The 14,372-nt window shown below is 36.0% G+C and overlaps 1 protein-coding gene across 2 annotated transcripts in view; it reads left to right on the forward strand.

Annotated features, from left to right (window-relative positions):
* Positions 1 to 534: 534 nt before the first annotated feature.
* Positions 535 to 14,372, forward strand: part of LOC306638115 (protein EURL homolog) — a 31,732-nt gene continuing 17,894 nt past the window's right edge. Inside the window, exons 1-2 of one of the 2 annotated variants that reach the window (XM_079101229.1) lie at positions 535 to 610; positions 1,800 to 1,933. In XM_079101229.1, coding sequence (XP_078957355.1) covers positions 1,807 to 1,933 — 127 coding nt within the window. In that variant the 5' untranslated portion in view covers positions 535 to 610; positions 1,800 to 1,806. Of the gene's footprint in view, positions 611 to 765; positions 898 to 1,799; positions 1,934 to 14,372 lie in introns of those variants that run through there. The other variant, XM_079101230.1, reaches the window with a different exon arrangement.

The following is a 14,372-nucleotide window of genomic DNA, read 5'->3' on the forward strand; positions in this document are numbered from 1 at the left end:
TGACGACTTAGGTTAGTCACTGTAGGCTGCAAAATGAGAGAACAGTTCCCGTTTTTTCCTTCCTAGGCTGTTGTGAACACACAATAAAAAACGTACGCCCAAGTATTACATGAACTGTAACCTTAAAAAAAAAAAAAAAAAGAAAAGAAAAAAAAATTTAAAAGTCCAGCAGAGTTTGAGAAAGGGGCGGCACCTAAACAAGGGAGTTGGGACTTCGGGATTACCCTGGGGTTTGTAAGGAATGTACCATATTGTGGGAAAGGGGCGCCCCATCAAAAATAATATTTAACAAAGCATCTTCTGTACTTAAACTACGCTTTACTCAAGACACATAAAATACGAACTTTTCTCTCATTACGTAAGTCAACGGGCATCTAATTGGAAGTTCAGTGGTAGTATTTCGCTTCAGTCTCCTGATTTCCAATCGAGTCCCACTACCCACGCATCTCGGTCCCTTTCTCCCACTCACCCGTCACTTTCCTACCCCCGCTCGCTGCAGCTCGGGCCCCAGGGCAGTAGTTTCCACTACACTGATGGGGGAGGTAGTAACGGGTTCATCTATCTACGCACTTCCAGGAGGGGGATGTGAGGAGCCACGTCCCACTGAACGGTGAGGAACCAGGGCCAGGATACGCAGATTCACTATAAAACTCAAGGCACGGGTGCGCCGTCGCTGTAGCAGGGTTGCGGCGGCCCGACGGCCGTCGTGCGAGCGCACGGCTTTACCCACGCCGCGCCTTTCTTCCCCGCAGCTTGCCCCGCATGGCGCTGGCGGGTGAGGGCGGGGCCCGGCGTGCGGCGGCGGCTTTTGCTGGGGCCGCCTCCGCTGCGGCCGGAAACAATAGTGGAGGAGCCCAAGCCGCGCGGAACGGCAGCGGCGGCCCACGGAGCCGGACGGTAAAGACCCCGCAGCCCTGCCCCCGCCCCTCCTGCGCCCGGGTCCCGGTCGTTCCGCTCCCTCGAACCCCACATCCCGTAGCCCTCAGCGCTGCTGCGCGCCCAGTGCCTCGGAGGACCGAAAGACGGACGTGGATCCGCGGCTGTCTGAGGGACGGGCATGAGCCCCCAGTGCTGGAGGCCGGGTGGGGACCCGGCTTCCGAGACGCTGGGACTGACGGACCCGCTGCCGTGGCCCTCGGAAGTCTTCGGGAGGAAGCCAGGGGCGAGTGGACGGGCGCTCCCGGCAGCCGGGCTCCGATACCCCTCGCCCAGGCTAGGGCCCCCCTGCCGTGCCTCACCGTTTGCCGTCGGGCTTTGGGTGCGGGCGTCCGGGACCGGGCTGGCCGCCTTCCCCGGGTATTCACCTTCCCACGTGCGTTTCCCTGCCGCAGACCTTCGATGGGAGCCTCGCTACGCCAAGTTAGCAAAACACATCTAAGGTTCCCACAGTGAAGTTGGCAAAGCAGTGTCTTGAGCAGAGTCCTTTTTCTGCCTTTAACAGCGTTGGTTGACAGAACCCGGAGGCTGAAAGGCCTCGCTAAGCTCCTTGTGCCTGATTAGTTAAGGTCTGGGGACGAAGGGAGAGGACTGGAATACCGGCAGACCTCTTGCCCTCGGATCCCCTTAACCCAGTGAAATACGGGGGAGGAGGTATTGGACGTAGTGTCACCTATGGCCAGGCTTTTGCTTAGCTTTGTGTTTTTCCATAATAAAAGTATGATATTGAACTACAAGTATGGCGATGCTTGTTTAATGGGGCTGTGGGGAAGATCACCTTTCTTGTTTCCTAGAAGTTCTCAGATATTGCATGCCTTAATGGCAAGTTCTCAAAATTGTGTAACTTTCCTGTTTCTTAATAGGGGCAGTATGAACGAAGAGGAGCAGTTTGTAAACATTGATTTGGATGATGATAATATTTGCAGTGTTTGTAAACTGGGAACAGACAAAGAAACACTCTCCTTCTGCCACATTTGTTTTGAGCTAAATATTGAAGGTAAGGACATAGTATAGATTTAACTTTATGACATGAATTTTACACAACTACTTCATGCTGAACTGGTTGTAAGGTAAAATTAATATTTCTTGAATGATTAGAAATTATGCTAAGTATGAAGCGTGGAGATTGTAAGGGAAATTAAGCAGGATGATGAATGTAAGAGAGATCTTTGTTTTTAAACACCCACATACTAATCCCATTTTTGCTAATTAAAAACAAGGTATGGATGTTGCCCTCTAAACATGTTTTCTGGTTGAGATCTTATTAGGTTTTCAGATTTTAATAGACGTGTGTGTGCATTAAGAACTAGCATGCCATTTAATTGATGAGCAAATGTAATTAGGACCTAGCGTGCTAGTATCTGAATGAAGTGAGCCTGAACTCTTTTCCCCTAGTGCTTCCATCATCTGCAGAAAAATGTTTCTAAATTTTGTTTGTTGCCATCTGTGCTCATGCACCGTTTCTGAAATTTTTGATAAATTCTTTTCAGTGATTACACAGTTATTTTTAAAAACTAAAAAGGTTTATGAAATTTCTTAATATTACTAAAATACCTGAGAATAAAGTTCCCCAGAGATTTAAAAATTTTTTTACTGAAGGTAATTGGGTGGATCCACAATTAATGTGTCTATGGATATCAATAGTTTGCTTCTAGGAAACATGTGGGATGTTTTCTTAATCTTGACATTGTCATATTAAAATTTTCAGACCTTTTAGTATTTTTGTGTTGCACTAAAAAAAAAGAAATCTTAATGTTTCTGCAGAAATAATATTTTGCCTATAATTAGAATTTTGAGTTATAAACTATCAGTGGAAAGAGTTTTGTTAGACCTTTAGATTGTGAACTATTTCTAAACAGCTGTTCCTTTTTCCTGGACTGTATATTTGATATTTTTCATGATCTTTATTTCTTCTGTTTATTAAGAGATATGAAATGTTCTTATAGTAAACACACACACACATACACACTGTGATTATGTACCTTGAAATTCCTGTTAGGACTTGTTATTCAGAATGGTTGTAGTCACCAGATAGTATGTGATGAGCATCATGGATTTCCTGTGAATTATATAGAATACCTATAACTTTGGCTTTAATGATGGTAGTAATTATAACTAATTTCAAAAGGAAAGGATGATGTAAAAGTAGTCTTCTGTACCATTTAAATTACCATTTTCTTAATCACACTATAGTAAAAAATATAAAATAAGTGTTCTTTGGAAATAGAGTTGACCCTGGATATACCAGTATGTTGTAGAATTTCACATTTAGATAGGCAGAGACATTAGAAATTATCCAACCCAAACCCTGTATTTTACGTCTAAGGAAACTGAGGGCCAGATAGTTGGAACTGCTCAAGATTGCTGTAGTGGTGATGGTAAACTATTGTTTCATGCCAGCCATTTACTGTGAAAACTTCTGCACCAGGCATTGTACTAAGCACCTTACATGGATTATCTTATTTAACTCAGAATAGCTCTGGAATGACTACTGTGATTATTCATTTTAAATATGATGAAACTGAACCTTAGAAACCTAAGAAATGGACTTTGAAGTCACATAGCTAATAATTGACAGTCCTGCAATGGCCATCTGGTTCTAGTGTATATGATCTTAATTCCATTAATCTACTGTCAATAGTTATTTTAATTGTAAGGCTGATGTTAGAAACCTGTCCTCCAGAATTACAGTTGGTTATCCTTGCCGTTTGTTCTGCCAGCTTTTCCTAACCAGTGTTCCTATGAATTCATCATTAGAGAGGTTCACATTATAATAGAACTTTTTTGCAAAACCTAAATTTTTTTTAACTGATTTTTTCGCCTTTTTAAAATGTCTTAACTGGTTCTCAGTCATATAGATAATATACAAACTTTCCTCAGGTGTCATCTTTGTAAACATTTCAGCTTTTGATATGTAAGCATAAGTCGAAGTAATAGTTGTATTTCAGTTTGAAAGATAAAAAGCATTCTCAATTTGAATTTAAACTACTTCATTTAATATTCTGTGTGTATTTTAGATTTTGTGTATTAAAGTGTCAGTTTTTGTAAGAAAAAATAGGTTAAATATCTTCTCAAGTTATCTAGTGTTTGTTTCTAGCTCTATAATGGCATTATGAGATTATTATAGGAAAAAGGAGGGAAAGGAGCACACTACATTTCATAGACTTTCACTTTTCATTTTGCAGGTTTTTAAAAATTAGTGAAAAAAGAATGTTATAACAGTCATGTACCAGGTGATTATTGGTTATATTCTTCATTAGGAAATGTTTTGGGGGCTGGAAAAGTGGCTCAGTGGTAGAGTTTGTCTAGCATGGTCAAAGCCCCAGCACCACAAAATAAAACAGAAACAAAAAAAATGTACAGTGGAAACCTTTTTGAAGAGTTCTTTCCACTACCAAATTCTCAGCCCAATGCCAGTCAATAGCCTAAAATGTAAGAGTGACTTTTAGAACCTGACATTAACTCTACTAGTTGGTATAATTTTCTTTGTAGTATGGTAATATTGTAGTCACCTGTTTTCTTGGCTTAGAACTGCTAAATTTATGCTAAACCATTCTGCTTTTCGTTTTCCACAATGAGGCTTAGTAAAAATAAATTCTCTTGAGGAATAGCAACAGTTAAGATAATTTTGAGTCTACATATTTGTAATAAATAAAAATACTTTATACTTTTTCGATTTATATCAAATTAGACTATTCTCCTAGTAATCAACTGGCTTCTTGTTTAAAAGCTGTGTGTTTGCATATGTTTATGAAGCAAAAACAAAAGAAGAAAAGAAAAACAATAAAAGACAGTCTAATCTTATTACAGAGATTCTGTATTCTGGGCATGACTCTTAAGTTGTCTTTGTTTCTGTGACTTCACAGTAGTTAAAAGGAATATAACTTATATACTTCCAGCCATAGATGATATGCTTCACAGAACTAAAAAATGGATTTTAAATGTTTTTAAATGCTCTCAAGGTTGATTTTTTTTTTTTAGCCTATAATTCGTTCTTAGCATAATTTGTCAACTTTTAAGATGAGGAGACAGATGCATGAAGTTCTTAATCCCTGTGGCCTAATCATGGCACTAAGAGGCTATAAATTTTCTATTACCTATGGGCTAACCTTGACTTGAGACACTACATTTTTTTCGTACATGTTAATGACCATATACACATCTAGATCTCTATGGTAAAATCTCTGAAGCTATTCACTTCCATTCCCTGAGCTGAGGCAGAGAGCAAGACAGCCCAGAATAGTCAGCAGCCAGTAATAAAACTCAACTGTAATATAACAGTAAGAAGTGTTCTATTTTCATTTTGTGCCACAAAATTGTGCAACTAGTTCTTAGATCATTTTTACCTTCTCTGATAATTAACTTGCTTTCTTTCTTTGGAGAAAATCCCTTTTATAAGATTGGACTGATTGCTATTACACCAAGCAAACAAAGTTTTCAGTGTAAGTTGACTTTGCTAGTTGATGAGTAAGCATATGCCTGGCCACTCTCTGTATAGACAATCTTGGACTTTTATTTTAGTTTAGTTTATAATTTTATGAATTTATTCCTTAAAATCTTGGTCTAGAATTTTTTGGACTTCTTTTTATTCTAAGTGTTCTTTCTAGGAAGCAGAAGCAAATTCAGCTCCTTAGTAATCTTTTCAGCAAGAAAAGTCTAGGTGTTTTCTCTTGGTTAAGGCACAGGTAAACACATTGTTTACTTTTTTTTTTTTTTAATTTTTATCATTTTGGCAGTGCTGTGGATTGAACTAAGGAGCACTTTACCACTAAGCTATGTCCCTAGCCCTTTTATTTTTTACTTTGATATAAGTTCTAAGTTGTCAAGGCTGACCTGGAACTTGTGATCTTTCTGCCTCAGCTTCCTGAATCTCTGGGATTACTGGTATGCATCAGTACACCTCACAACTTTTATTATTTTTCTTCCTTACTTCTCTGTTTTTGACTGTACACTAGTCATGGTCAGTGGTCAGGGATCAGTTTGAATCTTAGTGTTAAGTTTGACTTAGTTTGGAAGTCAGAACTAGTTATTTACTGATTAAGATCTATGAGTCTTCCTCTATGTTCTGTTTCTGACATACCATCTTTGCATCGAAGTAAAAGGGTCCACCCCAAACAGCAAAGTCAGTCTTTCTCTTGTTTCTCATCATATAATGGCAACATTATGTATTAACTAAAAGCAGCATTTTTAATATGAAACCTAACATAACTTCTGAACTTTATCTTAGTTTTCTTTGATATATTTGGAATTAAATACTCAAAAGATTATTATTTTCCCCCTTTACTGCCTATGATTGTCACTTTAAATACATATGAGTACATTTTAAATGGTTCTAATAGTAAAACCTGATTATTTGGACAGAAGGGATAGAAGTGGAAAATGGACTTAATTGGTGATAAGTTTAAATTAATAAATTATTAAATTAGAATATTTTAAAAGGAAAGTAACTGAAACTGGGCTAACAACATCTGGTAAAACAAGTTAAAACAAGTTTAAATCATACACAAATTTTGGTTTTAAAGATATACCTATTAGGAATTAGGTCTGACTGTATGTAACAGGAAATCCAAATATAATGGTAAAATAAATGATATTTTTATTTCTCATATAAAAAGAAGTTGAGTTAGGCAGTCTGGAGTTGATTTAGCAGCTTCATGATCAGAAAGACCCAAGCTGCTATTTTTCTATTCTTCCTTCCTTTAACACCCAGTTTCAATCTTTAAGGTCACCTCATAAGGCAGTGTGGCTATGGACCTCCAGCCATTGCTTCTTTATTCCCAGACAGAAAAGAAAGGACATGTCAGCATTCATTCTAGCACCTAAGAGAAGCTTTTCCTTAAAGCTTGTGAATCCCAGAGATTCAGGAAGCTGAGGCAGAAAGATCACAAGTTCCAGGTCAGCCTTGACAACTTAGAACTTATATCAAAGTAAAAAATAAAAGGGCTAGGGACATAGCTTAGTGGTAAAGTGCTCCTTAGTTCAATCCACAGCACTGCCAAAATGATAAAAATTAAAAAAAAAAAAAAGTAAACAATGTGTTTACCTGTGCCTTAACCAAGAGAAAACACCTAGACTTTTCTTGCTGAAAAGATTACTAAGGAGCTGAATTTCCTTGTGATTTCCTGTTCATTTCACTGCTCTTAATATTCAAGAGAAGCTGCTCCAAATAAAATCAGTGTTTTACTAAGAAGGGAACAATGGATATTGAGTAGGGAACTCACAAAATGGGCAACAAAGAGACCCTTTGAGTAATTAAAAGTTACACTACGTTGGAGGCAAACTATTTGAATTATGATGAAGACTAGCAATAAATGCTGTGATGAATCTTTTATTTTTGAAGTTTTAACTGAAAGAGGTCTTAGCAAAATAAGGGATTATATTCTGAGAATGAGCATGGATCCAGACCTTATGTGAACTTGTTGCCAAAAAATTGTAAGAATTTTTAAATATTTAACCCATCTCAGTACATAAAATATAATGATTAATGCTATTGCCCATTAAGAGACCCCCCTTTTTTTATTGTCAAAAACTTTTGTAATTAAGCATAATTAAGTTAACATATTTTATAAAATTAGAAAATTTCTTCCCTAGTTTCTCCTAGCCTCTATTGATGATAGTGAACACAGTAATTCCACCTTCCTACGTACCTTTACAGGGAAGATTGCTTTTCTACAGCTAGATATTCCTGCCACTGTTCTGTTGCCACTCTGGTGTTTAAGCACATGGGCCAGGTCTTGTTTTTTGACCTTGTCATTTACTAGTTGGATTCCACAGGATTCCTAAGCTAATACTGTCATACTGGTTCCCAAAAGTTATCAGTAAGGCAGCTTTATATTTTGGCTTCTATTATCGTTATCTTTATTATTACTATTATTAACATTAATCATATAGGTTCACTGTGATATTTTCATACATACACACAGTATTTTTACTTCTTAATCTTGAAATTATTGTGCCTGAATCTAATTCATAAGGCTCAATTCTGGTTGTTGCCATTTGATCCAATAATACCTGGCAGTCTAAACAGTGGAATTCAGATATTTTTGTTTCTCTTGATACTGAGAATAAAACTCAGAGTACAGGCTCCCAGTTCTGTACTTTGAGGTCCAAAAATTCTAGATAGTTGCATACTCTAGAGCCAGACATCTCTCTTCGGATTGCCAGTTAACTGTATGACTTTGAGCAAGTTACTTACATGTATTATTCAGTCAGGTTGGCTAGAGGTATATGCCCATCTAATTTTTCAACAGGAAATGATAACATACAGTAAAAATGCCTGTAGAGATAAACAGAAAGGTTGAAAACACTTACTCTATAAACTGATTTTTAAGTATAATTGATCATTTATCATAGCTCACATATAGAGCTCCCCCATCAAGGCTAAGAAGTAAGAAAGAATATTATCCTCATTTATGTGTGGTAAAATGAAGGCACTAAGACAAGTTGTAGACCACTCCCTCTATGATGGTGGCATCCACCCATTGGTTTTCTCAATGCCTCTGATTAGTCCTGGTTCCTTAAAAGATTTTTAAAAAACCAAAAAAAAAAAAAAAAAAAAAAAAACGTAATATTGGCAAGTTCTGTCCTAGTCCTTCCAGACTCACTCTCCCTGGTCTTTTGTGACCTTGTATATATGAATATCTAGTAGATCACCTCCTACTTCCATCTCCCCCTCAAGCTGTAACTTGCAGTTAACTGTAGACATCTTCACTGGTGTAGTACATGAGTACCTCAATGTACATGTCTAAATCTAAATTATTATTCTACCCACTCCATGTTGTCATTTTGGAATGATTAAAATAAGTGAATCCCTACTTCCCAGAGCCTTGAAGCCCAAAATATTGAGGTTAAAAATGACATGGAGAAAGTAGTTACCTAACATATATATACAAGGGGTAGTTCCACAAAATGAAATCTGCCATCTTGATTCTTGCCTCCCTATCATTCACTACTCCTTTCTCCCACCACTGTTATCTACCCCCAATATTCTTTTCTTCATAGCACCCTTTTCTTCATGGTACAATAATAGAGTATAATAATAAATAGTATTATAATAGTATAATAATAAATTACAATTTATTATTATACTAATTTTCTTACACGTTCATTTAATGCACTCTCTCCTCTGGTGTTTGCAGTTTCACAGTAAGTAAGGATATGGATTAGAGTCTACTTTATGTACCTTATATGATCAGCCATGGTGCTAGGACTGTCAGAGAGTAATGAGTGACTATTTGATAAATTAATTGATCTAAAGGAGACTTTAGAGAATTACCATTCTTTATGTTTCTTGCCCATGATGAAACTCTTTGTTCATTCCCCAAATTCCATGTGATTTTTCTAGAATCTGTTAAGTTTTGTGAACCTTACTAGTGGAAGAGCTTTTTCTCATAATGTAAGAAAAGTATAATAATAGCTGATAATGATACTGGCTTCTATTACTGATACCTGGTTACCTTACTTAATCAGGAGAATAAAAAACAGTATTTTGCCCCAAACATAGAGCAAATAATTTTGGCAGGGCTGTCTTTAAAGTGAGTTTTCTTAGATTCATTTGACACACTGTAACTATTTCTGGACACCACAATAGAGTAATATATTCCCATAATGATGACTGAGGTATTTAATGATCCTGAGCTTTTAAAGTCTGTAATAATAATGTTTTTTTAAATAATTGATTTAAAGTTGAAACAAGTCACAGAATATACAACCCAGAATAGGTGTTAATAAGAATATCATAATTATAAATATTTATTCAAATGTGAAAAATGACATTCTGGTTCAAAATCATAGTTTATTCATCCCCGTATTCTGGCAAAAAATGAAAAAAATGTTTTATGAGATATGTGAAAACAGATTATATCTAGATTGAAAGGCTTTAATACTTGAGACAGAATTATTCCCAGAAAAGGATACAGTTTTCATGATTGAAGTAATTTATGATAACTGTTCCTGGAGAATTGACAAAGAAAAATTAGCTGCTCAGGAATAAAGGGTAATTTCTCAATCACATGTAAATGACAATGGCCCATGGAGAAAGAAGGCAAAGGTTTGTCTCTAAAGGAAGTGAAGTGTATCACCCTCTAGTTGGGAGAAGCTATTCATAATCTGTTGCTCAATAAATACTGAAGGAATTTATACTTTAGATAAATGCCTTATCCAAATCATAGTGCAGTAATGTTGGCCATGTATTATATACTTCATATTCATTATTTCATTTCATTTTTATACAGTTATATGAGACAGGTGCTATGTTATCTTAATTTGATGAATAAGGAGTGTGAGCAGAACTAGTTCAAAATTACAGTGTAGTTGTTCAAACTCAGGGTCTCTTGATTACAGAAAATCCAGGGACTTAAATCATTTTAGCTCCCAAAGAAAATTTCATGGACTCTCAAGAATTTCAGAAGTAAAGTGTAGGCAGAATTGAAAATGAATTACACAAATGTGAGTATTGAAGTGCAAACAAAATTTGGGTCCTAAAAAGTACATAATTTTTAAATAATTTCTACCAGTGCATTTATTTAATTAATGTACATTCTATGGGATATCCAAAAATACTCATTTCTAATGACCCAAGAGAATGGTGTTATAGGGTCCCCATATAGATTATAATCTAAGTAAATAATTATCTGCCAGAATTGTGTAACCTAGCATATTCCTCAAAAGGATGATTAGAGTGACAAAAATGCTCATGAAAAGAAAAGAAAAAAATCAAGGGAAAAATCTTTCCTTTTCTCCCCTTAAACCATCATACTTGAAAGAGCATTGTTCATTATCTTCTTTCTGTCCTCCCAACTTAGTCTTCGGCCTCCTATAATTTGTCAGCCTCTTGCTTTCACTGGTAATCTCCTAGCTATCAACACATAAATAGTTTTCATGTTCTTGGAGTTTTCAAAGTCTGACATTGAACATTTCACTCGTTCTTGAAATACAGGACTCCATGAGTTCTATTGTAAAGTAGCTCTGGCCTCTTATTTCTCTCCACTTTTCTGTTGTTTTCCCTCATTCATTTCCTATTTTAGGTCGTTCTTTGAATTCTGTCCCTGTCTTCTCATACAGTAGTCATATTTTTCTTTTACTGCCATGGCTTCAAGTATACTTCTGCAAGCATGGTGAAGCTAGCTGAAATGCCACAGAGTTGTTTTGCTAGACAAGTAGTTCATCTAAGCACCAGACCTTTATGTGCAACCTCTTGCTAGACCTCTCCAAGTAGATATTTTATAGGTGTCTTGAATTTTAAGTTTCTCAAACTGAATGTATCTCCTTACCTCTATACCTGCTTGCATTTTATGTTTCCTTTATTATCAGTTCACAGGGAGCTCCATGCTGCATCTCCCAGAGATTTTGATTCATTTGAAATGTAGAGTTGACTTTAGAAATTTGCATTTTAACAGGAATCACAGCAGACACTTACACAGGTGATGTATGGACCAGGTTCTTCAAGACATAACATGTAGATTTGTATAGTCGTGATGAGTTAGGTAGGTCTGAAATCTATTCTAAGCTCTGCTTTTTAAACTGTGTACATTGGCAGAAGATGGTTTTCTCATTTGCAAAAGCAAATTGTGATTTGGAATAGCAGCAGCCCTGTCGCCCTCGCTCTTTCCCTCCTGCTTACCCTTTCCTATGTAATCTGTCTCTGACTCTTGATTTTCTTCAGTCTACTCCCTAAGTATTATTTCTTCTGCTATACCTCATTAGGGGCATTATTCCTTCTTACCTGGATTATCTAAACAACCACTTTTGCTTTCACTGACTTTATCTTCTCCCCCTTACCCTACCTAACATGTTTAGGTCCTCTCACTATAATCAGAAAGGTCTTTAAAATATAATTCTGATCATGCCATTCATTTTCTTTACCATTTTCTTCAGTTTAAGCTGTTAACTCCCTAAAGAGGCCCACCTTCATCTTTTGTTGTCCCCCACAATGATACTCTATAAGCCATTCATGCCTTGGTCTTTTCCTTCTTTCTGTCTGTCTTCTCTACCTTTGGTTATCTAGTTCCCTCTCTCCTAAACGTGCTTCTGCTTCATCCTCATATGTAACTGCTTGGTTTTGGAGTATGTTATTGAATAAGAAAGAATCATAAATAAGACCATTACTTATGTCACAGGGCTGCTGTAAAGATGAGAAAAGATGATTATAGGTACCCTATATATAGGTGTATATATAGGATGTAAGGCAAATGTTAGTATTTAAGTCAAAGTATAGAAGAGTTTTGGTCTTGTCTAAAAAGATGAAAATACTACTGAAGGTATTGCTATTATTTGGTTTATATATTCAACAACTACTCCATCAGCAAAGTTTTGGACATTGAGGAGGTTTAAATTGATGTTGAGTTGACCTTTTGTGCTGTGGTTTTCAGCAGGCTTTTGTGCTCTAGTTTCCTTCATTTCCCTCCTTTAGCAGGTACCCAGCAAGTGTTTAAACCAGTTTTTTAATTGAACAATGATTTAATATTGTTTCCCCTTCTACTCCTGCAGTCTTTGAGTATCCAACAAGAATTGCCAGATAAAGCCATACTGTGTGAGTTTACTTTGACGGAGGGGGACTGCTTTCATCTGAGGGTTAACTATTTTTCTTTGGTAGATACATTGTTATGCTAAACAAATTCTCACACTCAAAAACAGATTTTAGGATATTTTAATTTTTTTTAGGATGTTTTAAGAATGCATGTCTTGTACTGACTCAGTATCTCAATCTTTTTTGTTCACTTCATTCACTGGAGCACACAGTATAGTACCTAAAGCCTATTTTCTCTTGGTCTAAGGAACAATCTGTTCTTTGTCAAACCAAAATGTATTTCTTTAGGGGCACTTTAGTAATGTTTTAAATTTTCACAATTTAAAATGATGAAAGATTTTGTTTTACCCAAATAAAGTTTCCTTATTTATATGGAAAACACAAAGTATACCTATTACATGACAATCAAAATACAGGATGCACAAAGAATATAGAGATTCATAATCACACTTATTTACTAATAATCTCAATATTTTTGGTGTGTTCTAAATTTTTTGCCAATAAAGCATGTGAAGAGGAGGTAAATTATGTTTAAAAAATAAAATTAATCATTTATACCATTAAATAATCAACTTTTTCATTTAATACATTAAGAATATCATTTTTATGTCAGTAGGTAAAATTTTACATCAATTTTTTTATAAGATTGCATCTCATTCATAATTTTTTTAACAGTATTCCATTGATGATGTCTGTTTAGCATTCTTCCAATTTACCAGCACTAAAATATTCTTATACAGTATTTTTTGCTTGTCTGATTGAATTCTTACTGTTTTATGGCTTAAATTTTCAGACTAGGCTTATGGGTCATAGACATATTCCAGTTTACGGGCATCATTTGTTTTGATGTCTTCTATTACTAGTAAATTAATAGCATGTAATCTGTCATTAAAAAAAAACTATTCATTGCAAATCTGCCAAATTATCCTTTGTCCACATATGAATATATCACAATGAATCTTGCATGCATATATATAAATACATAATTACAAGGTGCTAATTGAAATAATAATAATAATAGAAGGGAGAGCAGCAGAGTGCATGTGGGAGGGGAGAAGGAGAGGGAAAGAATGTATTGGGGAATGAGATGGATCAAATTATGTGCATGTACAAGTACGGCATAATCAATCCACTATTATGTATAATCGTAATGTACCAATAAAAAATGAGGAAAAAAGAAAAAAAGCTATTTGTTTTGTTATGGAAAATACTGCATCTCAGTTTTCTAGTCTCATTTAAATCAAAGTTCTTTTTACTCTAGAATTGCTATGATACAATTATGATAAAAGAGTCACAGTATTTAAGAACATTAATGCCAACTAAAAGTAGAATTCAGGTTCCTGGATATGAATCAGTATGTTATTGCCCCAATAATAGTTTCATATCCTTGTCTCTGTATGTAGGTAGTGTTGTTAAAAGAAATGCTTATAATAATGATTGAAATATAGATCAGCTAAAGTATATGTTATTAAAACGTTACATTTCTGTAGTTTACATTGGCCTGCACTACAGTTTATTTCTATTTTAGCTTTTTGCAAGGATTCCTCAGTTTTTGATTTTTCTTTCTTTAGCTTTAGTTTTCTTTTTCTTCGTGTGGGTGTAGGGGGGGTCCTAGGGATTGAACTCAGGGGTACTCGACCACTGAACCACATCCCCAGCCCTATTTTGTATTTTATTTAGAGATAGGGTGTCACTGATTTACTTATTAGCACCTCGTTTTTGCTGAGGCTGGCTTTGTGATCCTCTTGTCTTAGTCTCCTGAGCACCTGGGATTACAGGTATGCACCACCACGTCTGGCTAGCTTTAGTTTTCTTATCAAGTGGTTGGTAAGTTATAATGATTCTTTTCAAATTAGCCTTAATTTTACTATTTATTACCTAGAATAGTACTTGAATTACAAGTGCCTCA

The sequence above is a fragment of the Sciurus vulgaris genome, assembly GCF_902686455.1.
Source record: "Sciurus vulgaris genome assembly, chromosome: 10".
In the NCBI taxonomy this organism is placed as follows: domain Eukaryota; kingdom Metazoa; phylum Chordata; class Mammalia; order Rodentia; family Sciuridae; genus Sciurus; species Sciurus vulgaris.